At 42.7% G+C, this 27,237-nt stretch overlaps 1 protein-coding gene across 3 annotated transcripts in view; it reads right to left on the bottom strand.

Moving 5' to 3' along the window:
• The window catches only part of SULF2 (sulfatase 2), a 448,960-nt gene that overhangs the window by 75,925 nt on the left and 345,798 nt on the right, over positions 1-27,237 (bottom strand). For all 3 annotated transcript variants that reach the window (XM_060230836.1, XM_060230837.1, XM_060230835.1), the window contains one exon: positions 14,062-14,213. In XM_060230836.1, the coding sequence (XP_060086819.1) occupies positions 14,062-14,213 (152 nt within the window). The remainder of the gene's footprint in view (positions 1-14,061; positions 14,214-27,237) is intronic.

Genomic DNA, 27,237 nt, shown 5'->3' with positions numbered 1-27,237 from the left:
GGATCTATGGCCACAATGTGATTTACAGCTTGCTATGTTCGCTGATTTAAGTGGGAACTCCACCTTCCTTTCCCTGTTCTTCCTCTGGTCTTCTTTATTGGTTTTATTTTTCTGACTGCTGTGGGGCATACCAGCAGTCCTATTCATGAAAGAAGGCAGAAAAAGGGGAGCAAACACGAACCTCCCTCATGCGAATCAGACTATTTGTTCTATCAAGGTCAGTTTTGCCTACTCAGACTGGCAGTGGCTGTCCAGACTCTCAAGGAGAGGTCTGTCACATCACCTACTACCTGGGTCTTTAAAAAGTAGAGAAACCAGGGATTGAACCTGGGACTTTCTGAATGCTAAGCAGATGCTCTACCATTGAGCCATGGCCCTCCCAAGGTATAGATGACTAGAATGGGTGATAAATGGGTGGGAGTGTAGCAGCCACATCACCTGCTTAATCATTATTTTTAAAACTACAGTGTAAATCTGAGTAGCAGTCTGGCAATACTCTGTCCCATAAAAACAAAAACAAGATGTTCAGAAGACTTAGTTGAAGTAGGAGTAGAAACATGATCTATGGAACTGTCTGCCATCTTTGGCAAGATTTTTAAGATTGCAGTATTAAATATAGGGCAATTTATTGGAATTTATTACTAAACCTCAATAAAGACTCCATTAAACTCAAAATATGTTCCACTGAAAGATTGTTTTGAAGATTATAACCAATATAAGCCTGTTAGTGTGACTGATGGCCTGACCTCGTTATGTTGACACACGATTAACACACCCCTAGAGATGATGGTGTATCACTGGTTTTCTATTAACTCTGAAAACATTCTTGGAAAATATGCTTTTTGGGACCTTTAAGAATGTCATGACATAGGCATGGATATTTTTCCCACACAGAAAAATGTCCTTCTATGCTGGGAAAAGCATAATTAATCCTTTATTTACTCATTAATATACTTTTCAGTGGTTTCTACTACTTTTACAACTGTTTGAAAGCACATAAGATGGGCACATATTAGACATTTATTTTTCAATACAAGCTAGTCAAGCTAAACCATAATAAGGCTTTTCTGTTCTGTGATTTATTTTAAATATTACTATACTGCACACTCAACCCATACAGGTTTGTGAGATGTCTGACAATTATAAATATAAAAGAAACTACAACGAAAGACCAACAAATTAAATATTTTTTAAAAAACAGTTCCATAATTAGCAGACCAAATAATTAGGAATGTTAATCAAAAATCCCTGAATCCTCCATTCCTTTCACAGTTAGCTATGAAAACTGACAAAGGTTTATGTTGCATATTGTATAAACTTCCTTAAGTCCAATCAGGAAATAATTCAGAGGTAATTTCCTAGACATCTAAAAAGTTAATTCCAGTTTCAAATTATATCCAGACTGGGGCTCTCTGTGCAAATCTATTGCTGTTTGAGGACTCTAGGCATTGGCACAACATTACTATGAAGACTAGGAAGGAAAGGTCCCCTGTGCAAGCTCTGGGGTGACGTTGCTTTCACAACGTTTTCACGGCAGACTTTTTACGGGGTGGTTTGCCATTGCCTTCCCCAGTCATCAACACTTTCCCCTCAGCAAGCTTGGTACTCATTTTACCAACCTCGGAAGGATGGAAGGCTGAGCCAACCTCGAGCCAGCTACCTGAAAACCCAGCTTCCGCCAGGGATCGAACTCAGGTTGTGAGCAGAGCTTAGGACTGCAACACTGCAGCTTTAATATTCTGCGCCACGGGGCTCTATGAAGACTAAGGCTGATTCCACATTCGCCGTTTGCCTCCCTTTTGCTCCGTGGTTGTTCCATGCGGGCATGATTTCCTGATTCCGCACTAGAGGATTTCTCCTGGTTTCAATTCCCAATCTGTTCAGTGTGTTCTGCTGCTCTCGGAGTTTCCCCCCACAATTGTAGCAATTTCCCCCTCCCTCATACGTTTCCCTTTTTTTTAACACGCATGCGAGTTTGCGTTACAACGCGATCATCTTTGTTTGCGTTACAACATAATGCCAGAGGCAAAGTCACGTGTTTTCCTTTCGCCCTGCCATTGGAAGGTTATCTAAGCCCCGGGAAATCTGAGTCGGCGATCCACCATTTTTATCCACACATGCTGAATGTTAAGCACACAGTTTTCCATTAAAAGCTATAACAAATTACAAATAGATGCATGAAGGTGGGGGGAGGGGGAGATTTACGCCAAGGGGTTAAGAGAGAAAGTTTCCCCAACCTATCAAAAATATAAACCTATAAACATAATCAAATTCCCATTCCTGTTTGAGGCCATATGGGGGAGGGATCAATAAAGGTGGCAATCGCGCATCTTTAAAGTACCGTAGTTCGTGTAACATCACTATTTATTTAATTGTGTTGTAACAATCTTATTTGAAAAAAAAAATTATAATAGTCAGGAATGATTTAATCGGCGGGGGGAAGTAATCACAATGCAATGACACATTATCAAAATCACATGGAATACCATAAAGAATGGGGGCAGGTGGAAGCAAGGGATATATTTAGTAAAAGAAAATTGCGTTATATCTTTATATATTTTTCGCGTTGTAATGCGAAACGTTATTTGTTTAAAAAAATTACTTTATTTCAGGAAAATATTGAATAATTTTCAAAGGGATAAAATGAAGAAAGTATGATGAAATAACTGGGCGGAATCATGGGCGTGGAGTTATGTGAGTGTGTTCTACTGATGCAAGAAGTTTGACAGCGCATTGGCATGAGTTCCACACATAAATTTAGAGCCCCGAAACCACATCAAAAATAAACTTCTCGCTTTTTGAGGATCTCCTAAATGTGGGGCAACACTGCTTTGGATGCGGGTCAAACTGCCGCCCCGGGTCAAGATATGCGGAAACCAACATCTGCCCCGAGGGAAGCACAGCGCCAGAGCCGGAGCAAAGACTAATGCGGAATCAGCCTAAGTCACCACCAAACATGATGATGTTTACATGGGCAAAAATGAAATAAAACAACAAAAATGTAATTTTCATGTAATTGTACCACTGTGCTGAGATTCTTTAATATTGTGGTTTCAGGTGAGTAGCCATGTTGGTCTAGCAAAAGAGCAAAATTCAAATCACATATGGCTCTTTCACACATGCTGTGTGGCTCTCAAAGCCCTTCCCCCCACCCCGTCGGCCATTCCAGCAGGTGCAAGTGGAGGAGTGGGGAATCAAACCCGGTTCTCCTAGATAAGAGTCCAAGCACTTAACCAGTACACCACTACATCAAACTGGTAAAAATGGCCTTTTTTGCACTGCTTCCTCCCACCCTCATCTATTTCCTTCCTTCCTTCCTGACAGCTCTCAAACTTCTCATATTCATGTCTTGTGACTCTCAAACATCTAACATTTATTCTATGTGGCTTTTACATTAAACAAGTTTGGCCACCCCTGGTCTATAGCAGAAGAGTGAAATTCTGAGTCCAGTAACACCTTAAAGATTTTAAGGTGTTACTGGACTTGAATCTTATTCTTTTATGTACTGTTTTACCAATGCAAAAGGTGCAAGCACACATCAGTGAACAAACATACAAACACACAATTCGATACAATCATATGTACTGTCAGATCAATGCAGCTTTTTAAAAATAATGAATGTGTTCACATTGGTAATGTAGAGAAGGAAAGAAGATACGAATTAACCGAAAGCTCTTTTTAGACATTCTCTTTCCAAAACTGTAATTAAGGAAAAGTAGAATGCTATGCAGATAAAAATTTCACAACACTGAAGGAACAGAACTGAGGAAAGCTAGTCTTTCCTATTCCAAAGTGGCCACCCATTTTGTTGCACTTATCAGATTCATTAAGGATCGATCCTGGAAAGTTTCAAACTGAATTCAAAATGACTACATGGAAACTGGATTCTCACATTTGGCAAAACTGGATTATTCCAGAATCTCTTATTCAGGTGCTATTCTCAACCAACATGCTTTGTGTGTGTGGTCCATTTGTATTCATACCCACATTAAAAAAAATACAGAATTAAAGTGGTTCTGTCTATCTAGCCTTTCTATCTGACAGCTGTCTTACTATCTGACAGCTGGCAGACAACATAGTGAAAGAAAAATACATATTACCTCATGTCTGCTTTCAAGTAGGAATGCCAGCCTCAGGCTAGCAACTGACTGGAGAAACTTACCATCAGAGGAGGTAATGTTGCTGGGGACGTGGGGACATACCTTCTGGGCTGCACTGGAAGTCACATCACCAGTACCACACCCTACTCCCCACTGTGCTGCCCCATCAAGAGGCAGCAGGGGAACAAGGGTGCTGCTCGGAGGTTTCCCACTAATGCAGGAGACTTGGCATCCCTACTTTCAGGCCTAGTCCTCAGTGAAGTTGTAAAAACTGCACTACTTCAGATTGCAGATGGGAAGGGGTCATATGACTGAATACTCCTTCAGTATTCTGTGTAAAGGGAGGTCAGGATTAGAGTCCTCACCTAACCTTCTTGATATCCTAATTTTCTTTATGTAGGAAAGATTTTTGGGGGGAAGGCATGGGAAATGAAATCATATGAGGCCTCATCAAACAATGGATTGCCAACTCCGGGGTTGGAAAATTTCTGGAAATTTAGGGGCAGAGTTTAGGAATGGTGGGGCTTGGAAGGAGGAACTTCAGCAGGGTATAAAGCCATGCCCACTCTCCAAAACAGCCATTTTCTCCAGGGGAACTGATTTCTCATGTCTAGAGATCAGTGGTAATCCCAGGAGATCTCCAGATCCCATCTGGAGGTTTTCAGGCCTAGGGAAAGGAATGATACCCCTCATATTTCAAATTGTTGATCCTGAACCACTCTCTCACTCTTTATTTAATAATGACTGTGAAGAGAAGAAACATGGAGGAGCCATTAACCTTTTTGTTCCCTTAGGCATGGGGAAAGAAACAAACAAACAAGAGGAGACATATTCATTCAGAAGCTCATTTTCCTATCTGACAGGCAAGAACATGACAATTTTGCTCACCACCTCTGAAGCAATTTCACTGCTCAGGACATGCTATTTCACTGCTCAGGACATGCTATTTTGAAACCATTTCCATCACTGCAGAAAGAAGCCGAATTCATCCTCCACTAATGCTGTCTGATGTGGAACAGCCCAGATGCTGGTTTGCCGGCTCAGTGAACAGGGGGCCATTGTCTCTGACTTAAGACACAATATTTAGTGTTTGCGTGCAACTGTGAAAGTAATCTGTTTTTCTGATTTTTTGATCCAATCATCTAAATTATGCCCTGAAACAGCAGTGTGTGAAATACAAGAATACAAGAAACTTTAAAAATGCCGGAGAAATATTCTTACTGTTGTTGCCGAGCTTTCAATTACTCTAGCCTTTCTTTTAGAACATAATGTATTGTTAAACACCGAATACAAAAAGGTAAAGTTTAAATTCATTGTGAAGCTCCTCAGCATGAAATCAACATGTATAACAAAATTTGGGGATCCCCCACAGGTAGCATATACTAGTGGCATTTGATTATGCTTATCTGCTCATACATATGTTGCAACTGGTACTGGGTATTTCTAGCACTCCAAATATACTAAAAATGGCGCCCCATTACCTCTGCTCCCACATCCTACCTGGAGAATCAAATCTGGGTTTACCTAAATCAGCATTCTCTATCTATCCAGCATTTCGGGTCAGTGACAGAACAGAATGGTGATTAATATTAGGCCCCATGATATTAACCCCCCCCCATTGTAATCTAGTATTGTTATTTTTAATTTTGAGCTCCCTAATAATCTGAGAGTATCCATAATAATCTAAGAGAATCCAGCTCTGAATGTGCTCCGGAGACCGCCTTTCCCCATATGCAACCCAGCAGGCACTACGCTCAGGGTCTCAAAATCTTTTAGTGATCCCTGGACCAAAAGAAGTCCGGTTGGTTACCACCGGGGCCAGGGTTTTTTCTGTGGTAGCCCCTATATGGTGGAATGTCCTCACAGAAGAAATCAGAGCCCTGCGAGACATTTTACAGTACCACAGGGCTTGCAAGACCAAACTCTTTCAGCTCGCATTTAAAACCTGAGGGAGGCAACCGCTGCATTATAATATTGGCACCACAGCATTGACAGCCCAATCAGCATTATCATGATACCGACATCTGAGCACCAACATAATAACAGTAATAATGGCAGCAATATTTATAATATGTATGGATTTTAATTGTTTGTGTGTGGTTTTATACTGTGAGCCGCCCTGAGCCTGCTTCGGCAGGGAGGGCAGGATATAAATCAAATAAATAGATGACCTCATGCGACATCTGGATCAGGGCGGCTCAGCGGTGCTGTTATTAGATCTGTCAGCTGCTTTTGATACGGTTGACCATCAGCTACTGACTAGCCGCCTTGCCGATGTGGGGATTCAGGGGTCCACCTTACAGTGGTTGACCTCCTTTCTCCAAGATCGGGGACAAAGGGTGGTGATAGGGGAGGAAGCATCCCAGAGGCACTCTCTCAGTTGTGGGTTGCCACAGGGAGCAGTCCTATCCCCGATGCTATTTAATATCTATATGTGCTCCCTTGCCCAGATTGTCAGGAGGTATGGACTGGGTTGTCATCAATATGCAGATGACACCCAGCTCTATCTATTGATGGGCTGCCAGTCCGAATGTACCCCAGAAAATCTAGACCTGGCCCTTCAAGCCGTGGCTTCGTGGCTCAGGTTGAGACGACTGAAATTGAATCAGATGAAGACGGAGGTTCTCTATCTGAGCTGAGGTGGTCCGGGGGGAGGGGTTCATCTGCCGGCTCTTGACGGGGTGCCATTAATACCGGCCCCTAAGGTCAGGAGCTTGGGCATGCTCCTTGAGTCCTCCCTTACAATGGAGGCCCAGGTAGCGGCCACAGTTAGATCCGCCTTTTTCCACCTTCGGCGGGCATGGCAGGTGGCCCTGTTCTGGAGCACAACGACTTAGCAATGGTGATCCATGCTACGGTCACCTCAAGAATAGATCACTGTAACGCTCTCTACATGGGGCTACCCTTGACGCTAACCCGGAGACTACACCTAGTGCAGAACGCTGCGGCACGGCTGTTAATGAGTCTCCCTCGATGGGAGCACATTCAGCCGGTGCTGAAAGAGCTGCACTGGCTTCCTGTTGTGTTCCGAGTTCGTTTCAAGGTGTTGGTGTTGACCTTTAAAGCCCTTTATGGTCTATCTGCGGGACCGCCTTTCTCCGCATATTCCCCAGAGAGCACTGCATTCAGGGATGAAAAATCTATTGTCCATCCTGGACCAAAAGAAGCCAGGTTGCGTACGACACGAGCCAGGGCCTTCTTGGTGGCAGCGCCAGAACTCTGGAACGCTCTCCCGGAGGCCATAAGGGCCCTGTGGGATTTGTTTACATTCCGCAGGGCCTGTAAGACTGAATTGTTCTGACGGGCCTTCGACATTTAACCGAGAGAGAGCTGCCACCGGACATCATATAGAGCTCCATGCACAGTACCGATGGTCACCATCGAACTTTCAGAACCACTATACTGTACTGTATTAATACAGCACCATGAAATGTTTTAAATAATTAAAATATATAATTATGTTTTATATGTTTTATTGGTTTTTAATGGAAGTAATGTGATGTTGTGAGCCGCCCTGAGTCCACTTGAGGAGAGGGCGGGATATAAGCTTAACGTAATGAATGAATGAATGAATAAATAAATAAGTTGAGCTCCAATATAACAACAGTAGCAGTGATAATCAAATCTTGGATGACTAGCTTGTAGTTTGTATATTGTTGTTTTATTATATTATTTTGTATTTAAACTGTATTGTAGATTTTAAAATGTTGTTAGCTGCCCTGAGTCCATAAGGGGACGGCATGATACAAATCTAATGAAATAAATAAATAAACAAGCAACCATAATGGGTAACTATCTCTTTTTAAATCAAGTTTCCTTTTTTGCCAGCCCTATATATTTTACAGAGAAACCATGGACCTCCGAAACGATAAGTGGGCTTGAGAACAAATCAAGTCTGAATTCTCTCTAGGTGCTAAAATGACTAAGCTAAGGCTTTTGTATTTGGTCAAATTATGAGGAGAAAAGATTCACTGGAAAACTTATTGTCAGGTCCGACTCAGGAAATAACTGGAGACTTTGGGGGTGGAGCCAGGAGCAAGGTCGTGACAAGCACAACTCAACTCCAAAGAGAGCTCTGGCTGTCACAGTTAAAGGGACCATGCTCCTTTTAAATGCCTTTCCTTTAGTGGAAATAATAAAGGGTGGGGTCCAATCTTTTAGAAACTTGGCAGATTTTTTGAGGAGAGGCACCAGATGCTATGCTGAACATTCAGAACCTCTACCTCAAAAAAACAGCCTCCCCTCCCCCTCCAAGCCCCAGATATCAATGAATTGATTATCCATTATACTCTATGGGGAGCAGTCTCCATAGGGTATAATGGAGTGCCCAGTGGACATTCAACCTCTCCCCCTTGCTTTCTGATAACCTTGAAGCAAGGGGAAGGCCTCCAAACCAAGGGATCCCCTGCCTACAACTGAGGATTGGCAACCCTACTCCACATTTAGTTCCTAAGTGGCAAAAACAGCGGTGGGCCTAAAAGCTGGATTCTCAGCAGCACTTTCAAAAATTCTATATTTGCATTCAGCGAGTAAAACAAGCTTTTGGGAAGAAAATTAATATTCAGTGATGCTGGAGCAATTATTCAGGATATTGCTTTAAAAGCTAGACTTCTTCTTGCTTAACAGAGATTGCCAGGGAATATGAAAATGACTTCTGTACTGCATTTTTATTGCACATCATTTGGCACTCAGACATCTGAGCTTAATTGTTCAAAACAACCTTAATGGGTTGCCAGGTACTGTGCAAGTGGTGAAGATGGTTTTGGAAAGAGAAAGTCATACATCAGTTGTTGTTTTTTTAAAGAACCTTTAACTCTATTTACAGAAATTAGGTCACTTTTTCCATATCTAAGAAAAATATAGTTAATTAAAGATATATTTGGAAAAGTTGATTCTACTTCCAGGTACTAAGGCCTTCCCCTGATGTTGTGTCCTGGCACTGGGATTCAGAGGTTGGTGGCCTTTAGTCACAGAGGTTCCCTTTAGTCACCATGGCTAGTAGCCACTGATAGATGTTTCCTCCATTAATCTCTCTAATCCCCATTTAAACCTTTCTATGCCTGTGATCATTGTCATTGCGACATTTTTGAGTAGTGAATTCCACGTTTTAATCACTGGGCACTTTAGATTCTGGGAGGCAACTGGTGGGTATTGCTGTGAGGGTGCTATGGGCATTATGAGTGTCTTCTTAGTCTGTCTGACCTTTTCCAGCAGGATCTTTTTCATCAGCTCTAATGAAGACTGGCTGGCAGGGTTCTATTTCACCCATCCACTCATAAGAACATAAGAGAAGCCATGTTGGATCAGGCCAATAGCCCATCCAGTCCAACACTCTGTCACACTCAATTCGGGGTCCCCACTTTTCAAATATTAAAGCATCAATTATATATATGTGTGTGTGTGTATGTGTGTGTGTGTATGTATGTATGTACGTATATGTGTGTGTGTGTATATATATATGTGTGCGTGTGTATACACACACACATATGTATTCATAGTTTTAAATACACATATGTATTCATAGTTTTAAAAAATGTAAACAACCGAATAGCTTCAAAGAGGAGTGGGCCATACATTTGGAGAACTCCAGGGGAACTCCATGGCAAGGCCTCTGCTGCTCTGGGCTCTTTCAAGGAGGTACAAAGTAGAATTCTATTTGATTGTTAACATCTTACATTAAATTAAAGAGAGCCAGTTTGGTGTAGTAGTTAAGTGCATGGACTCTTATCTGAGAGAACTGGGTTTGATTCCCCACTCCTCCACATGCAGCTGCTGGAGTGACCTTGAGTCAGTCATAACTCTTTCAGAGCTATATGTTGTCAAAGGCTTTCACAGCCAGAGTCCATTGGTTGTTGTAGATTTTCCGGGCTGTGTGGCTGTGGTCTTGTCATTGTGAGTCCTGACGTTTCGCCAGCCAGCAACTGTGACTGGCATCCTCGGAGGTGTAACCCCCCCCAAAATGGAGTTCTCTTTGGGTCAAATTGAGAAGAAGTTGGTAGACAGGTAATTTATATCCACTCAGGCAGGTGGGGTAGGGCTGAGATTATCTTGTGGGAGCTTCCAGGACTGTGACATGCTAATGGAGGAGCTTACCTGAGGGGGTTCTTTTGTATATGTATTGGCTATTGAAATTCTAATCTTATCTGTAGTGCTGTTGTAAGCTGTAGGGCATTTTGTGTTTTTCAGGACTGGAAGCCATGCCCTATTCATTTTTAAACTCCCTTCCTTCCTGTTGAAATTGTGTTTCTGTTTCTGGATTTCAATGGCTCCTCTGTGTAATCTAACATGGTAATTGGATGTGTTGTCCAGCATTACAGTTTCTTGGAATAAGATACTGTGTCCTGTTTGAGTTAGGCTACGTTCAGCCACTGCTGATTTTTCAGGTTGGCCAAGTCTGCTGTGTCTTTCATGTTCTTTTGGGGAATTCCAGGGCAAGGCCCTGCTGCTCTGCAACTCTTTCAAAGAAATACAAAGTAGAATTCTCAGAGCAGTTTCTCTCCAATTCTCTCAGAACTGTTCCTCTCAAAAGCAGTTATTGGGGAACTCTCTCAGCCCCACCTACCTTACAAGGTGTCTGTTGTGGAAAGGAGATTGTAAACTGCTCTGGGACTCTGGGTGAAGGGCGGGGTATAAATCCAATCACCTCCTCCTCCTCTTCTTCCGTTCTACAGTAACCTCAACTCTTTGTCCTTCTGCTACAGAAGCTCACAGCAATGGAAATGCCCTGTCACCTTTCTGACCCACTTATGTTAGGCATGTGCCTGACTTTCATACCCTGCAAATCACAACGAGCCACCAGTGGGCGAGGACTGTGCATTGCATCTTCTTCCCAGTCTGGAATGCAGGCACCATATTTGACCCATTATCTGTGATAAGCAGAGCCTGTTTCATGCCTGTGTTTCAGAGCACACACTCCTGCCCAAAACAACATCTGCTAGAGTACAGGAAGGAAAAAAGACAAAACTCTCACACAGATATAAAAAGTCTTATAAATCTATTATCTAAATCTAACAGGTTGTAGCTTAGCAGAAGAGCTTCTGCTTTGCATGCGAAAAGTCTTGGCTTCAGTCCCTGGTATCTGCAGTTAGAGAATCTGGCAGTAGTTGATGTGAAAGTCCTGCAGTGGAGACTCTGGAGAGCCACTGCCAGTCTGAATAGACAAAATTGACCTAGATGGACTGAGAGTCTGATACAGTATAAGGCAGCTTCACACTTGTGTGTGTAACTCATATGTCTAACAAACCATGCCTAAAACGTCTCCCCATGCAAGTAGCCTAATTTAAATCTTCCTATAAATCTACAGTCTAATTGATCCAGAAATCTACTAATCCAAAATCTTTTATCTGAGTATTAAGTAACTATATATAGAAAGGGAAGCAAACATAGGTTAAGATACTAACAAATAGACACAGGAAGGTCTCTTTTAGCATGCAGAGTGTATTCAACAGCAAGTGGTCAGGGGACACCAGGGGAATTACGAAGCAGCTATGCCAGCCTTCTAGTTGGTAAGGTCCTAATGTGAAAGCTGTTGTTTGGGCCAACCTCAGGATCCCATGATAAGTACAGACCAACAGCAGTCTCAGGCTCTGTTATTACTCCATTTCCTTCCTCACATGAAAAAACCAATTAGGGAACACTCATCTCTCTTTCCCCCATTACTCTTGGTGCCAGGCTGCCTGGAGACTATGTTTCCCGTTCATCTCCCAGGCAGCCCAGCCAGCTTTTTACTGGAGTTCATAGGATTTTGAATATCTAGAAATATTCCTATTAAAGGGTTGACAGGTTCCCCCTGGGCACTGGCAGGGGATGGTGGAGTATGGTTGCCAGATCCAGGTTAGGAAACTCCTGGAGAGGACAGGAACCTCAATGTGGTGCAGTGCCACTGAATCTGCCTTAAAAAGCATGCATTTTCTCCAGGGGAACGGATCTCTGTATTCTGGTGAGAAACTATAATTCCTGGGGATCCCCAGGCCCACCTGGAGACTGGCTCCCCTATCAGAATGATAAAATATGGAAATACAAAAGATATTCTGAATACAGCATTTCTTAGTGAATTCTAAGTATTTCCAAATCTAAAATACACATCCTTACTGTAAACTAAAGTTCCCAGTTATTTCCATTTTACAGAACTAGAGCTGAGGTGGAGAAAGAGTGACCTATCTAGAGTCATCAAGAGAGTTTTCATTAAACAACAATATGAGGCTTGATCTCCCAATCCTTTATCCATTGTAACTTGGAATTACTATTTATACCAGCACACATTTGAGAAGTAATAGTGAACATAAAACAGCACACAGTGTCTACCGCATGGACCCGGTTTCATCGGGACTCTGTGAGTGGATCTCTGGAGACGAGGCATATGCATTTTCTAAATAAACTGAATCACAAGAAGTAATTTCATATGGTTTCTAAAAATATTAAAACCAGTAAAATGGCTATGATAATAATGGAGGGGGGCAGATGAAGAAGATTCATATATTACAAGAGGAAGACTTGCTTAGGGCACCTCATTATCCCCTGTATCATCTTCTTTGCTATTTCTTCTTTCCCTTTCCTGGAAGCCCCCATAGCTTCTCCCCTTTTCCTGCTTCCTTCTCTTCTTTGCACTTATCAGCCAATCTACCTTTTTCTGCTTCCCTTTCCTGTGAGTGTCTTCTCAGAAAAAGTCTGGTGGTTGCAGAATGGCTGCTGGGTCTGGCCTGATTGTACAGTGGCCACCACTAACATCATGCCAGGCCCGGCCCAGGTGTGCAGTGGCCAGCAGCAGGGCTGGCTCAGTTACCCAATGGCTACCAGGCTAAGGCAGCTTGTGTAGTGGCTGCTGCCGAATCTCTTGGTGGTCATTATTGGGTCTGTCTCCAAGTCAGTCCTCCTCTACCAGGAAGAAGAATGGGATGACAGAAGAAGAATGGGATATTTTCCAGGAATGTTTCGACCTCTTAGTCCACTCCTGCCCCCTCCATGGCTTTGGTTTACAGAAAACAAGTTCAGCAACACTGTTGTGGTTGCCTAGCAACTTCCCAAATGGTCACAGAGAGCTCAGTGGGCATTCTTTTCTGGAAGCTACAGACTTTGCTTTATTAATTTTGGAAGTTTTAATCCTCCCCCCCTTTTTAAGAGTTCACATTTTTGTGCAAGCTTGGGACTTCCTTCAGGTTTATAGAGAAATCTGGCCTTGTCTTCTGTCTCCCTATGTGTCCCTATCTCCATTTTGTGGATTATTGCACACACAATTAACATACACTATGGTTAACAATCCAGATACAAATCCTAGTTTGAAATGCTGGCTTGGATCCATCAGATTTCTACACACAGAGCATGAATTTCCTGCCTCTACCCACCTGCTGGGGGTATTTTGACCTGCAGGGGGGGGGAGTGAGGCAAATCACATTCTGTCCGTAGAATTTCCATCTATAGAAATGCTCTGTTGGATTCAAGCTAGTGGTTTACTGGACTGACTGCATCCAGACTAAGCCCAGTTTGATCAAATCACAGGTTTATAAGCCATATTTTATCAGGATATCTGAATGTAGCCCAAGATGTTCCAAAAATCAGCATACCACAACAACAGAAACGGTGATTCTGAATGAGAGAATTAATCACATGCATTCAGCAGATCAGAGCATATCTTTCTGAGTTAATTAAAGCAGAGAGCCCCAGTCAATAGAACCAGTCAAGCTACAATCAAAGCCATTTCCCAGCTGGTAGGACATACTAGAGTGTTTACCGTCTTAAGAACTGCCTGCTGTCACTAAGTAAATTTTAAATTATACATCCCTCCAGAAGTAAAACGATAATGTACAGTCTAAGGGAGCACATTTATGGATTGCAGTTTATATTACCAGCAGTGGCTTTCAAATATGAAATGAATACTTTAATTAGACCACTGCCATAAAGCATCTGCAATGTTCTCACAGTTGTGGCCAAGGGGGGGAAATTAATATAAATCAATAGGACTTACCCTAGAGTAGTCAAATCCATGTTTTTCTTTTACTCCATTTCTACAGAGTGTGTAGTTGTAAAAACGAGAATTTTTAAGCAATCCAACCCATTCTTTCCAGCCAGGAGGCACATAGGAACCATTATATTCATTTAGGTACTTTCCAAAAAAAGCTGGAGGGTAGAAGGGAGAAAAGGTATAGTAAACAAGCAGTAGGGTATGCGTGCCTCAGAGATAAGCATGTGATTCAGAAATTTCATTTTCACACCTCTTATGCAAAGTGCTGTTATTGTCATTAACCAAGAACATTTTATGCAACACACAAAAATCAAAGCCAAATAGCTATTTCTATTTTTACTGAGGGCTCATGGATATGGAAACTGATTCTGCACAGAGGCTTAAAGGCTTACAAATAGCTTTCTGCATTGTCACTTTTGGTGAATACTCGTGACCTCTTTACAAATATTTTTTAAGCTCAACAATGATTAAACATGGTTGTTTCGCATTTGTTTGATAACTGGCAAACAAACACCCTGAAATAGGCAGGGTGTTTAATAATGTCTTCTCTGGCTAGGTTCCAGGTCCCCTATCCTGGCCACCAGTGGGGGTCAAGGGGGGGTTGGGCAGGAAAACTCCTGGAGATTTGGGAAGGACAGGGACCTCAGTGGAATACAATGCCAGAGTCTAACCTTCATATCATCCATTTTCTCCAGGGCAGGGGTGGAATTCTAGCAGGAGCTCCTTTGCATATTAGGCTACACACCCCTGATGTAGCCAATCCTCTAAGAACTTACTAAAAAAAGCCTTGTAAGCTCTTGGAGGATTGGCTACATCAGGTGTGTAGCCTAATATGCAAAGGAGCTCCTGCTAGAATTACACTCCTGCTCCAGGGGAACTAATTTACTTAGCGTGGAGATTAGCTGTGATTCGGGGGGTTTTCCTGGCCTTATGGAGGCTGGCATCTCTAACCCTGGAACAGCAAATGCTTTGTCATATTTCTTTTGCCACCAGACTCTTCTAGGAAGTGAGGTCTATCTTCTAATAGTCTCTCCAGGGATACTAAGTTGAAATGCCAATTGGTGGTGTTACCTTGGAAGATTGTGGTTAGCCATTCCCATACATGGCTTGCTTTTCAACCCAGTTACAACAACCCAGACCGTTTTCACACACAGCTTACCACGCAGTCACAATCCTGTTCCCTCTGCAGTGTCCAGTCGGATTTCCCACCATCTGCGCCGGAGTTACAGGAAGTGCCGCAGCTTTTGCGTAGCAAACGTAAACTGGGTTTTAGCGGTTTACGTTTGCTATGCAAAAGCCACGGCACTTCCTGTAACTTCGGCACAGATGGTGGGAAATCCGACCGGATGCTGCGGAAGGAACAGGATTGTGACTGCGTGCGAAAATGGTATCTGTTACAACGTTGAGATGTTTTAAGTTTAAAAAGAGATGTGATGGGAAAAACCCATGGCTCTTTTGGGCAGGATTCTCTCTGATGGCTACTCAGGAGACAATGTGGCTGTTCGAGGACCTGTAAGGGTCTAGTCCACTTGGTCAACATCATTTTGGACTTTTTGAAATGACCTAATCCATGGACCTTTGAAATTTGTAAATCTGGTAATTCCATTCTAACCCAGACATTCATCAACCCAAGCTATAGGTTATTTTTTCTTTTATAATAAAATTCTGGCCAGAAGCTCTGTGAATAGAGAAGGAAGATTAGGAGGGCCAGCAACACTATCTAAAGCAGGGATGCCAAACATGCTGCCTGCGGGCTGGATCCACCCCCAGCAGGACTTGAATCTATCCTGCAAACAACTGGCTGTCTTCTGCTTCCTTCCCTGAGGCTGCTGCCACTGCCGCATTACACCTTACTTACACCCAGCTTCCTCAAGACTTGATCTCTCTCTCTCCCTCATACACTCTTGTTCCCTCAATTGTTGCTTCCTGTTGCACAGAAGAAATACAAAGCCAAGCCTCGTTTTCCTCCATTGGCTGAGCTCTCTTCCCTTGGGAGGAAGGGAGGGCCAGGAAAAGGCAAGAGAAAGCAACATCAGTGGCTCCTTTTAAGACCAACAAAGCTTTATTTCAGGTATAAGCTTTTGTGTGCATGCACACTTCTTCTTCTGGAGGATTCTTCTGACAAGCATAATTCCATTGAGATTCCTGTGCTTTGCTGTTTGAGACTCTCTCCCACTCAGTCTTTCTCTCTCTCTCTCTCTCTCTCTCACACACACACACACATGTACATGTGTTAAAAGGAAGGGGTGCACTGGGATAAGGGGAAAGGAGAATTGTTTTGGATTCTGGATTTTTTTTAAAGATTAGATTCTTTTTTTTTTAATTTTCTTCCAAAAAGACCCTGATTAGGAACTAGAACACTTGGATTCGATTTCATTGTTTAATGATTGGAAATAAATGGCTAAGTATTTAAAAATACATCCATGATTCCATATGTTCCAGTTCAACAAGTCTCCCTTTCTCCCCTCCCACATTGCTGGCTGCCTTTCTTCACTTCACTTCACTTCACTGTTTCATTATTATCACTAGCACTGAGTGGATTTTGCTCAGTCTGAAATTAAAACATTATTTCACTTGGAGAGATCCCCCAGTTTAAACAGATGATGAAAAAGAAAGAAAGAAACCTAACAGTACAGCTTGCAATCTTTATTCATGGAAAGAAGCAGAGTCCAGTAGCACCTGACAAAAATTGTGGCAGGGCATGAACTTTTGTGAGTCACTGCTCACTTCTGCAAATACAACTAAAATGTGAGTCCATTTGTCCTTGTAACTTGGAGACTGGAATAATTCCAGATGCCAAATGACAACAGCAGGTGTTGGTAATGAGACAGGAAACCTGGCTCTCAATTTAATCCTGGAGGATGTATTGTCTTGAGCTTCATTATCAGTTGCAATTCAGCAAACTTTCTAATCTCCCTTTGAAATTCCTTTGTAAGAGAACTGCTACTCTGAGGTCATCAACTGAATGCCCTGGAAAGCTAGCTGTTAACTGAATGTCCTGGAAGGTTAACTGTTCTCCCACTGTTTTTTGAATGTTGTGGTTTCTAATGTCAGACTTACACCCATGTAGTCTTTGTATCCTCTTAGACTGAATCCTCCTGGAGAGAACTGAGATGTAGGTTACCTGTCTCATTACCAATGCTGGTATCTCCACTCCTACTACCCCTGCATATCACACCAAATCCAATCAAGCCTGCTATTGTCATTCACCTGCTATTGCCATTTGGCACCTAAAATCACCTTTATAAAGTTTATATCTCAGGTACCTCATATTACATTTTATAGCATGCATGGCCTGGAAAATCAAAGTGGCATTTATGTCAGATCCAGCCCTTGCAACAAATTAGTTCATCGCCTCTGATCTAAAGCTATCTTTTTGCTTGCTCATTCTGTTTCCTGACAAAAGAGTGTGTTTGCCCAGAGGTACGAGTCCTAGGACAAGAGCCAAAGGATTCTTGGGGTCTTGGCTCTTCACCTGTGCTTTATGCCTTCAAGAAGCTGGTCCTCTAGACAAAAAAAAGCCCAAGATACAGCTGGTTTTTCTGCTTGTTTATATATTTACTGTATTCTGTTTTGATTGCATTTTGATTGTTTTAAGCTGCTTTGAATCAACTTGGGGAGGAAAAGATGAGAACAAGCATCCTAACTAGTGAATTATTTTTATTTCAAAAGAGTTTGCATGAAGTGAAAAGCCTTAAAGCAACTGCAGCAACCACCGGTTCTGATAGTGGCTACTTGCAAAAGACCCTTCCATTCCTGACACTGTTGCTGCCATGCTCATCCACCCCACTGGCAGCACCCAGCTTCTTTCTTAGAGGAGCAAAGAGCAGCATGGAGCTAAGCATCAGCAAACAAGGCAAGGCCACACTGAGACACCATGCAAGAATTCCAGGCACTTTGCAAAAGGTAAGCATAAAAACTTTACAGATGGACAACAGAGCTGCAGAACAATTAACCGGCTTCCAAGTTCAAGCTGAGTCAGAGGTGTGCTAACAAATTCCAGTCTGTCACTTTGACCATTAAAGTCTCACCGCTTTTGCCTCTAATTAGGTCATCCACATTGGACGGACTAAAATAACAGCAATGAACAAAACAAAACAAAACCGTTGTGAAGGGATTAAAGCAAAAATCTGGCTCTGATCATTCAAGAGAGAAGTGTGCAAAGCAAAACACTTGCTCAAATTACTTTGCTTTCTAAGCCATTTCCAATATTTAGAGAATGAAACACAATCCCTAGTAATGTGAGGAGAAATGAGTATAGAAGTAGATTTCTCTTACTGGACTGGTATCCAGAGATAATGGATGTGATACTGATTCTTAACCACAGTGGCAGGATTGTACATAGCTGTCTAAAAGTTTTTGTGCTGTTCCATTATATTACATTCAAATGGAGCTGAGTTTGGCACTATCTCTGCACTTTCTCCATGAAAAACCATCTTAGACTCAGCAACTTAAATCCTGTAGCTGGACTAGCCACAGACCACAAATTAGCATAACTCCTTCAATGGCAAGTAAATTAATCTTATCAGAAGTTTTAGAACCAAAAGCCACAGTGTGCGTGCCTGTATAAAGTGCCATCAATTTGTGGCTGACTTACAGCAACTTGTAGGGTTTTCCAGGAAAGAGGGGGTTTGCGATTGGCAGGCTCTACAAAACAACTTTGGACTTCCTTGGTGGTCTTCTATCCAAGTTCTGACCAGGACCAACCCTGCTTAGCTTCCGAGAGCTAACAAGATCAGGCTAATGAAACTGTACCTATCTGACTTCTGCCTGCCAAGGATGCCTGAATCCCGCCCCCTCCCCGGATGTCAATATATGCTACACATTTCTTGTTCTTATTCGTTGGATTCCATTACACTCCTTTCCCTCCCCCTCCTTACATTTTTGAAAGGCTAGTATATGAAAGAATATGAAGTCACAACGGTTTTGCGCAAAGATCCACCAATTAATTGCCAGTTTACTACTGGTAACTACTATTTTTAATCTCAAAGGAGACCCATTCCCTTCTGTAGATCTTGGATAAGAGCAAGGGATCTCTCTCGGGTAAGCTTTGGGTCACCTCTCCAATTCCTGAGCATCTCCAAAGTTAGCATAAGTCCAGGGGGAGCTCCACTTCTTTAAGCTTGGGAGAACAATTGTGATCTTTCAGGTCTTGCACTAATCCTAGATGTTTAGAAAGCGGTGAGATGACTGACTGCTTTTTGAGCATCTGAAGCTCAGCTTAATAGGTTTACCTCCTGTTTTTTATACCCTGCAACTTGGTTGTGCTCTGAGAATATCCAAAGCTCAGGGTGGTGTCAGAGAGAAGACTCATCTCTCCCTGAGGGATGAGGCAGAGCTGGTGCTGCTTTTTGCTCCTTCAGAAAGAAGCTGGGTACTAAGGCCAGTCAAAATTTACAGATTCCTGGTGCTGCAATTCATTCTTTAGAAATGTACTGGCTTGTATCAGTTGGCATTTTTCCTTTCCTTTGCTAAGTTTATTCATATATTGCATTGTATCTTGCTTTTCTTTTGTCATGAAATTCAAGGTGGCTTTCCATTCCATGAGGCTTCCTGTCCAGACCCTGAGTAGAACTAGACCAGCTGCCCAACCCTAAGTGCTTGCCACTCACATCTGGAACCCCCAATGGTGCTGCCTTCTCATATTATTTGTTCATGATTCTTCAGTTCTATCTAGTACAAAAATGGTTACATTACTTACCTGGAAATATAACCCAGTCTACACCACGACCGATTTCGCACTAGGGCTTGTTCCAGGTAGAGAGTCCTTTTGTCCACTTGTCAGAGGATCTCACTCGCTGTGGAAAAGCGGCAGGCCAACTCGCAGCTCCAGAGCAACTTGTGCAAAAACAGAGAGAAGCCCTGGGAACAAAAGGGCTCTCTACCTGGAACAACCCTAGTGCAAAATCGATGTGTGTGACCAAAACTGCAAAATGTACTCTACAGTTAATAGTTTCAGAGAGTATCCATGTTGATCTGTAGCAGAACAGCTAGATTCAAGTCCAGTGGCACCTTAGAGACCAATAAATTCTGAGGGGCATGAATGTTCAAGAGACAATGTTCCCTTCATCAGATACAAGTAGGACCTTGTATCTACCATCTGTATCTTGAGAAAGGAGCTTTAGCTCTTAAATTACCTTCCCCCAAAACCTTGTTGGTCTCTAAGATGCTACAGGACTTGAACATATAGTTAATAGATAACTCTTGCTCAAGACAACTTACAGTTGCACAAGGTTAAGAATTTTATATATTTTTTGCATACAAAAAGTTTGATGACTGAATTCTGAGAGTTAATTTAATTAAACTCACCAGTTTATATGTACATACACACAATCTCTCCTAGAAAAACAGAATCCATTCTGTTCCAGTAAGCAATAAACTTGGAAGAAGCATTAGGAAAAACACGGGCTTATAAATAAATAGGCAAAGGATACAGTATAGTCTTAATAGACCTAATTAAGAGAAACCTCCCACCCATTAAGAGTCTGGCTGGTCCTAACCACAAATATTCCACTCTGCTAGAAGCCCTTTCAGACAGAAGAACGGTAAGGCTCTACACAGAGACATGTTAAAAGTTGCTTCTTTCTCGAGAAAGTTTGGCAAGAAACACAAATGCTTATATTCTACAAGGGAAGACAGAAATACCATTTGAAATCCATAGTCGCTCAGTTTTCCCAGTTTGCGCTTCAATACCATAAGTATGTACTAAAGATATTTACTTATAATGAGTTTTTATACACCAAGTTACAGTTTCAGTATGTGAAGGCCAAAGTTGAATCAGAAGCAAAGACTTAATTTAGAAAAATGGATGAACCAAACTTTAGCAGTATGCAATTAGGAAGTGTTAAGAGATGTATTAATGAAGAACTGCATGCTGAGAATTTAAGAGATCTACAGCAGCCAATAGGAGAAAAGGGTGTGGAGAAGCATTTACATAGCTTGAATTGCTAGGGTTAGTTCTCAGAAACTTCTGTCTCCAGACTGGAGCCAGCAGTGGGTGAGGTTCATTGACAAGGGTTAGGTCACTTAACTAGAGCACTGTTCTTCAAACACTTACATTTTAATAATCTACAAAGCTCCTATACTTCTCAATCAATAGGTCTTATCAGTGTGTCTGTTTTGCCTCCATGACTGATGCAACCAGTAGAACCTTTCACACTAACCAAAGGTCTTTGCAAAGCATCCCTGGCCATGTGGATATTAACACTACAAGGTTTAATTGGCCTTTTAAAGTAATTAAAATATGATTCCTTCAGAACAGCTACACACCAAGGAGACTGCAACAGCAGTTCCGCACAAGGATGGCAAAAAAAAGGCCAAGGATAGGATGGGGAGCATATACTGCAGTATCAACAATGTATATTCTTAGTTTGTAGAAATAAAATCCACATAATTCCCTTTAGGGAATCTATATTATCCTTTTGAAAAGGCACAGCTCAATAATCTGATAAGACTTTTCAATCTTTTTTGCAGTCCTTATGAGATCTAAATCTAACACGGAAAGATTTTGACAAACGCACAAATAGCCCGCTTCGGTTTTTGCTGTTTTGAAGGCTGCAAGATAAGAATCCCATTTTTGAAGAAATACCAAACTAAATATTACTTCTTGGCTGAAATGATAAATCAATACGAGGAAACATTATTCTTTAAATGCAGGTGCTGGCATGCTGTCGGAACAATACATTACCAAGAGGGGAAGAATGAAAGGAGAGGCCATTTGGATAATTTAAAAATACATTGAGTACAGATATATTCAGATAAAAATAAAGAGGTAGGAGAAGGGAAAATAGATATATAATGATATGCAGTTCAGCATGACAGCATGTGCTGATTCTTTGGCTTCATTTCACAGCTATCAAGTTGGAAACAAAGGAAACTGTTCAAATAGTCTTATTGTGGTTATTTTACTATATAACTCTTATCAATGTACATGTTCCTTTACAGAGAAATATAAACAAAAGTCACGTGAGAAGCTTACAAGGTGAGGAGTAAAATAAGCAAGGGGAGGGGAGATCTGCACTGGCTACCTGTCCATTTCAGGCACAATGAAAAGGGGATGTACTAAAACGAATGACAGGATGGTCCATAGGAAACAATAGCAGAGCCTGGGTGGTCCATAGGATATAATGGGAGAGAAGATTGTCCATTGACTTGCATGGGCTTCATTGAAATATATTGAAGCACAGAAATGGCTGCAACAAAAACCTGGAATGGATAATCTTCTATCCCATTATATCCTATGGACCATCCAGGCTCTGCTATTGTTTCCTATGGACAATCGTCTGCCAATCTCCAGAACTGGATTGACAGGGGAAAATGTACTTTGCCAACCTCCAGGACTGGATTGACAGGGGAAAATATATCTTGCCAACCTCCAGGACTGGATTAACAGGGGAAAATATACCTTGCCAACCTCCAGGACTGGATTGACAGGGGGAAAGGTACCTGGCCAACTTCCAGGACTGGATTGACAGGGCGAAATGCACTTTGCCAACCTCCAGAAATGGATTGACAGGGGAAAATGTACTTTGCCAATCTCCAGGACTGGACTGACAGGGGAAAATGTACCTTGCCAACCTCCAGGACTGGATTAACAGGGGAAAATGTTCCTTGCCAACCTCCAGGACTGGATTGACAGGGGAAAAGGTACCTGGCCAACTTCCAGGAGTGGATTGACAGGGCGAAATGCACTTTGCCAACCTCCAGGACTGGATTGAGGGGAAAAGGTACGTTGCCAACCTCCAGGACTGGACTGACAGCAGAAAATGTACTTTCCCAACCTCCAGGACTGGATTGACAGGGTAAAATGTACTCTGCCCTTTTCCCCTTTCAATCTAGTTCTAGAGGCTGTCAATCTCCCTTTTCCCCTGACAATCTGGCCCTACGGACTGTCAACCTCCCCTTTTCGCCTGTCAATCTAGCCCTGGAGGTTGGCAAAGTACCTTTTCCCCTGTCAATCCAATCCTGGAGGTTGTCAGAGTACCTTTTCGCCTGTCAATTCAGTCCTGGAGGTTGGCAAGGTATGTTTCCCCCTGTCAATCCAGTCCTGGAGGCTGGCAAAGTACATTGTACCCTGTCAATCCAGTCCTGGAGGCTGGCAGACTACCTTTTCCCCTGTCAATCTAGTACTGGAGGTTGGCAAGGTACCTTTTTGCCTGTCAATCCAGTCCTGAAGGTTGGCAGAGTACCTTTATGCCTGTCAATCCAGTCCTGGAGGTTGGCAAAGTACCTTTTCCCCTGTCAATCCAGTCCTGGAGGTTGGCAAAGTACCTTTTCCCCTGTCAATCCAGTCCTGGAGGCTGGCAAAGTACCTTTTCCCCTGTCAATCCAGTCCTGGAGGCTGGCAGAATACCTTATCCCCTGTCAATCCAGTCCTGGAGGTTGGCAAAGTACATTCTCCCCGGTCAATTCAGTCCTGGGGGTTGGCAAAGTACATTTTCACCTGTCAATCCAGTCCTGGAGGTTGGCAAAGTACCTTTTTGCCTGCCAATCCAGTCCTGGAGGTTGGCAAAGTACATTTTCACCTGTCAATCCAGTCCTGGAGGTTGGCAAACTTCCTTTTCGCCTGTCAATCCTGTCCTGGAGGTTGGCAGAGTACATTTTACACTGTCAATCCAGTCCTGGAGGTGGGCCAGGTACATTTTCCCCTATCAATCTAGTCCTGGAAGTTGACAAAGTACATTTTTCCGTCAATCCAGTCCTGGAGGTTGGCAAAGTGCCTTTTCGCCTGTCAATCCTGTCCTGGGGGTTGGCAAAGTATACTCTCGCCTGCCAATCCAGTCCTGGAGGTTGGCAAAGTACATTTGACCCTGTCAATCCAGTCCTGGAGGATGGCAGAGTACCTTTTTCGCCTGTCAATCCAGTACTAGATATTGCCAGAGTACCTTTTCGCCTGTCAATTCAGTCCTGGAGATTGGCAAAGTACCTTTTTCCTTGTCAATCCAGTCCTGGAGGTTGGCAAAGTACCTTTTCGCCTGTCAATCCAGTCCTGGAGGTTGGCAAAGTACATTTTCCCCTGTCAATCCAGTCCTGGAGGTTGGCAAGGTACATTTTGCCCTGTCAATCCAGTCCTGGAGGATGGCAAGGTATATTTTCCCGTCAATCCATTCCTGGAGGTTGGCAGATGATTGTTCATAGGAAACAATAGCAGAGCCTGGATGGGAACCTGGATGGCCCATAGGATATAATGGGACAGAAGATTATCCTTTCCAAGTTTTGTTGCAGCCGTTTCTGTGCTTCAATGTATTTCAATGAAGCCCATGAAAGCCAATGGACAATCTTCTCTCCCATTATATTCTATGGACCATCCAGGCTCTGCTATTGTTTCCGATGGACCATCCTATCATTTGTTTTAGTACATCCCATGAAAAGAGCACATTCTCGCCTAAGCAGCTTAGGGCCAGGGCATTGGAAATACAGCCTCCTTCGAGAATGTCCAGTCTACTAGTTTAGATCTTGCTCATAAGCTCTGCTCTCTGTACCCCTGCCTGTAGGTGTATGGTGGGCAGAAACCAGAGACAGAGCTTTTTCAGTGGTTGCTCCCACTTGTGGAATACCCTTCTCCCTTGAGGCTTGTCTAGCACTTGTCTTATTCGCTTTCAGGCATGAGGAGAAAATATTTTAACTCAGACTTTAATTAAGGGATTGATCTTTTAAAATCTGTATAGTTTTCTTTCAGTCTGAGAATGGTCTTTTGAGACTCTCGGTAAGATGTTTGGTGTTTGTTGTGTATGCGATTAATTGAAGGGACGCTGGGTTGCTGGTTCCTGCCTGGTTCATTGGAGCCTCTAGGACTGAGCTTGGGGACTCTGTAACAATGGGAAGCAGGATCCTACACTTCACCTTCCCAGACCAATAGCAAACCCCTGCTGGTTTGAATGGTTAAATGAAGTTCTAACGTGGGAATCTGAGTTGTATATAGATGGTCCCGTTGGCCTAGTTCTCCAATCTTAGTTAATCATTGCTATGCTGTATGACTAATAAAGAGCTCTGATCACTATGCAACGAGCCTCCTGATGCATCAAACTCAGTACATTTCAATATTCTATGGTGGTTTTACAATCTGTCTGGGTTTTTACTAGAGCATGATTTGTGACCAGTAGCACATCAAAGATGAAGCGGAAGGAAAGCTTACACCCAGAATTAAATTTTGTTGGCCTCAAAGGTGCCAATGGGCTCTAAGTTTTCCAAACATGAGCATTAGATACAAGTAGGAACAGCAATCCCAGAGCCTTTATATCCCAGTCAGAAGGGGGGAAAGGTGTCGCAAACAAAGGGAGTCAGGATGCAAAGGTACAATGCAAAATGCTATGAGCTTGATTAGAACAGAGGTGAACTGCTTAGGGCAGAAATCAGCATCTGTAGTGAGCTGTGTTTAATATTTAACTTTTATTGCATTGTGTTTTTACTAAGTTTTATTTTATAAATTTAACAAGGTTCTCTGGAGAGACACTGCAGAAATCTGCTCAATAGGTAATCTCATTCCTGCAGAATAGGAGGAGCTAATTGGCAAGTGCCCTGAGACCAGCTCATTATTGACTTTAGTGGTAAGATGGACTGGGGAGGGGATACCCTCACCTCTGAGTAGCATCAACCAAACTATTAGTTGCTGGAACAGTACACTGGGGGAGGAGGAGGGGGGGTCTGCACCTCTAAGCTGGGCTGGCTCTGCCACTAGGCAAACTAGGTGATTGCCTAAGGTGCCAGCCTTCTGGGGGTACCAAATTGGGTGCCCCCCATGTGATTTGGTGATGTTATCAGTGTATCAGGGGAGGGGGGCAGAAGTTAGCCTTGCTTAAGGTGCTAGACAGTCTAGGGTCGGCCCTGCCTCTAAGCATGTTTTATGTGCAGGCAACGATAAAAGAAGCTGGCAGTAATGCTGGCCAAGCTTGGAGCCAGGGTGAATTCAACTGAGGTTTTGTTAGCAGCAACTCATACGCCACTTAGGGTTGTTCATGTGAAAATAAAAAAATAAACACAAATAGTTGAATAATAAAGAAATAATGCAAGAGTGTCTTTGATGCAAACTTATGCTGATGGTGGCAGAAATTTCCATCAAGTCTCAGCCAACTCACAATGGCATCTCATGGGGTTTCCAAGGCAAGAGACAAACAAAGGTGGTTTCCCATTGGCTGCCTCAATGTGGCAACCCAGGTCTTTTTTGGAGGGCTGACCCTGCTTAACTTCTGAGATCCAGGGATGGAATTCTAGTGAGAGCTCCTTTGCATATTGCACACCCCTGATGTAGCCAATCCTCAAAGAGCTTACAGGGCTCTTTTTTGTAAGCTCTTGGAGGATTGGCTGCATCAGGGGTGTGTGGCCTAATATGCAAAGGAGCTCCCACTAGAATTCCACACCTGCTGAGATCTAATGAGATCAGGCTAGCCTGGGCCATCCAGGTCAAGGAAATCTGATGCTACCTAATTTTTTATCCTTTCATTCTTCCAAGGAGCTCCGAACTATTCTCATAAATAGTCTGAATGTGCCATTGCCCACAAAACAGCTTTTGATAGTTTCCACCCCTCCTCATTCTGTCTAACATTTAATACAGTGAGTCACATATAATGTTAAGAGAACTTTTAAGATGTTAGATCCATGCATACCAGAAGCCCAGCAACTGTACAGATCGGAAGCTGAGATCCTCCCAATTACTCAAGGTGGCCATGTTGTTTGAACAGGGGCAATGCATGTCGTCCAGGTTCATTTATGAGAACCAGAACTCTGAAAAAATGGGTTTTTGTTTATCATGTATTGAAGCTGAAAATATGTGCACAGCCCCTGTTCAAACAACATGGCAACCGTGCATATTGCGAGGATCTATGTTCAGTTGTCAGCCTCCCAGAATTCATGGAAATAAAGCCTGAAAAGGGTCTCATATTGCCCTCCTAATGATGGAAGAAACAAACATAATGATATCAGCGCATGCAGTTAAGTTTTATTCATTAATGCAAGTTGAAACTTGCAACTGGACTTCCCCCTTGTGTTTCTTGCATAGTTTAGTTCCACCTCAAAGAGATAAGCTGAAGACTTCATGAAAGAGATAACCTTTAAGATGTAATTTAGACAAAGAGAGGTGGCTTCACACAGATGCTCTGCAAGGGCATCTGCACATCAGGGCAGCAGCAGAGACTATGCAGGGTTACTCCAGTCTGGGCCCATTGATTTCATTTTAGACATCAT

The sequence above is a fragment of the Heteronotia binoei genome, chromosome 2 (genome assembly GCF_032191835.1).
Source record: "Heteronotia binoei isolate CCM8104 ecotype False Entrance Well chromosome 2, APGP_CSIRO_Hbin_v1, whole genome shotgun sequence".
Lineage (NCBI taxonomy): Eukaryota > Metazoa > Chordata > Lepidosauria > Squamata > Gekkonidae > Heteronotia > Heteronotia binoei.
The sequence above is the reverse complement of the archived record's forward strand: the minus strand, read 5'-3'. Positions and strand labels throughout refer to the sequence as shown.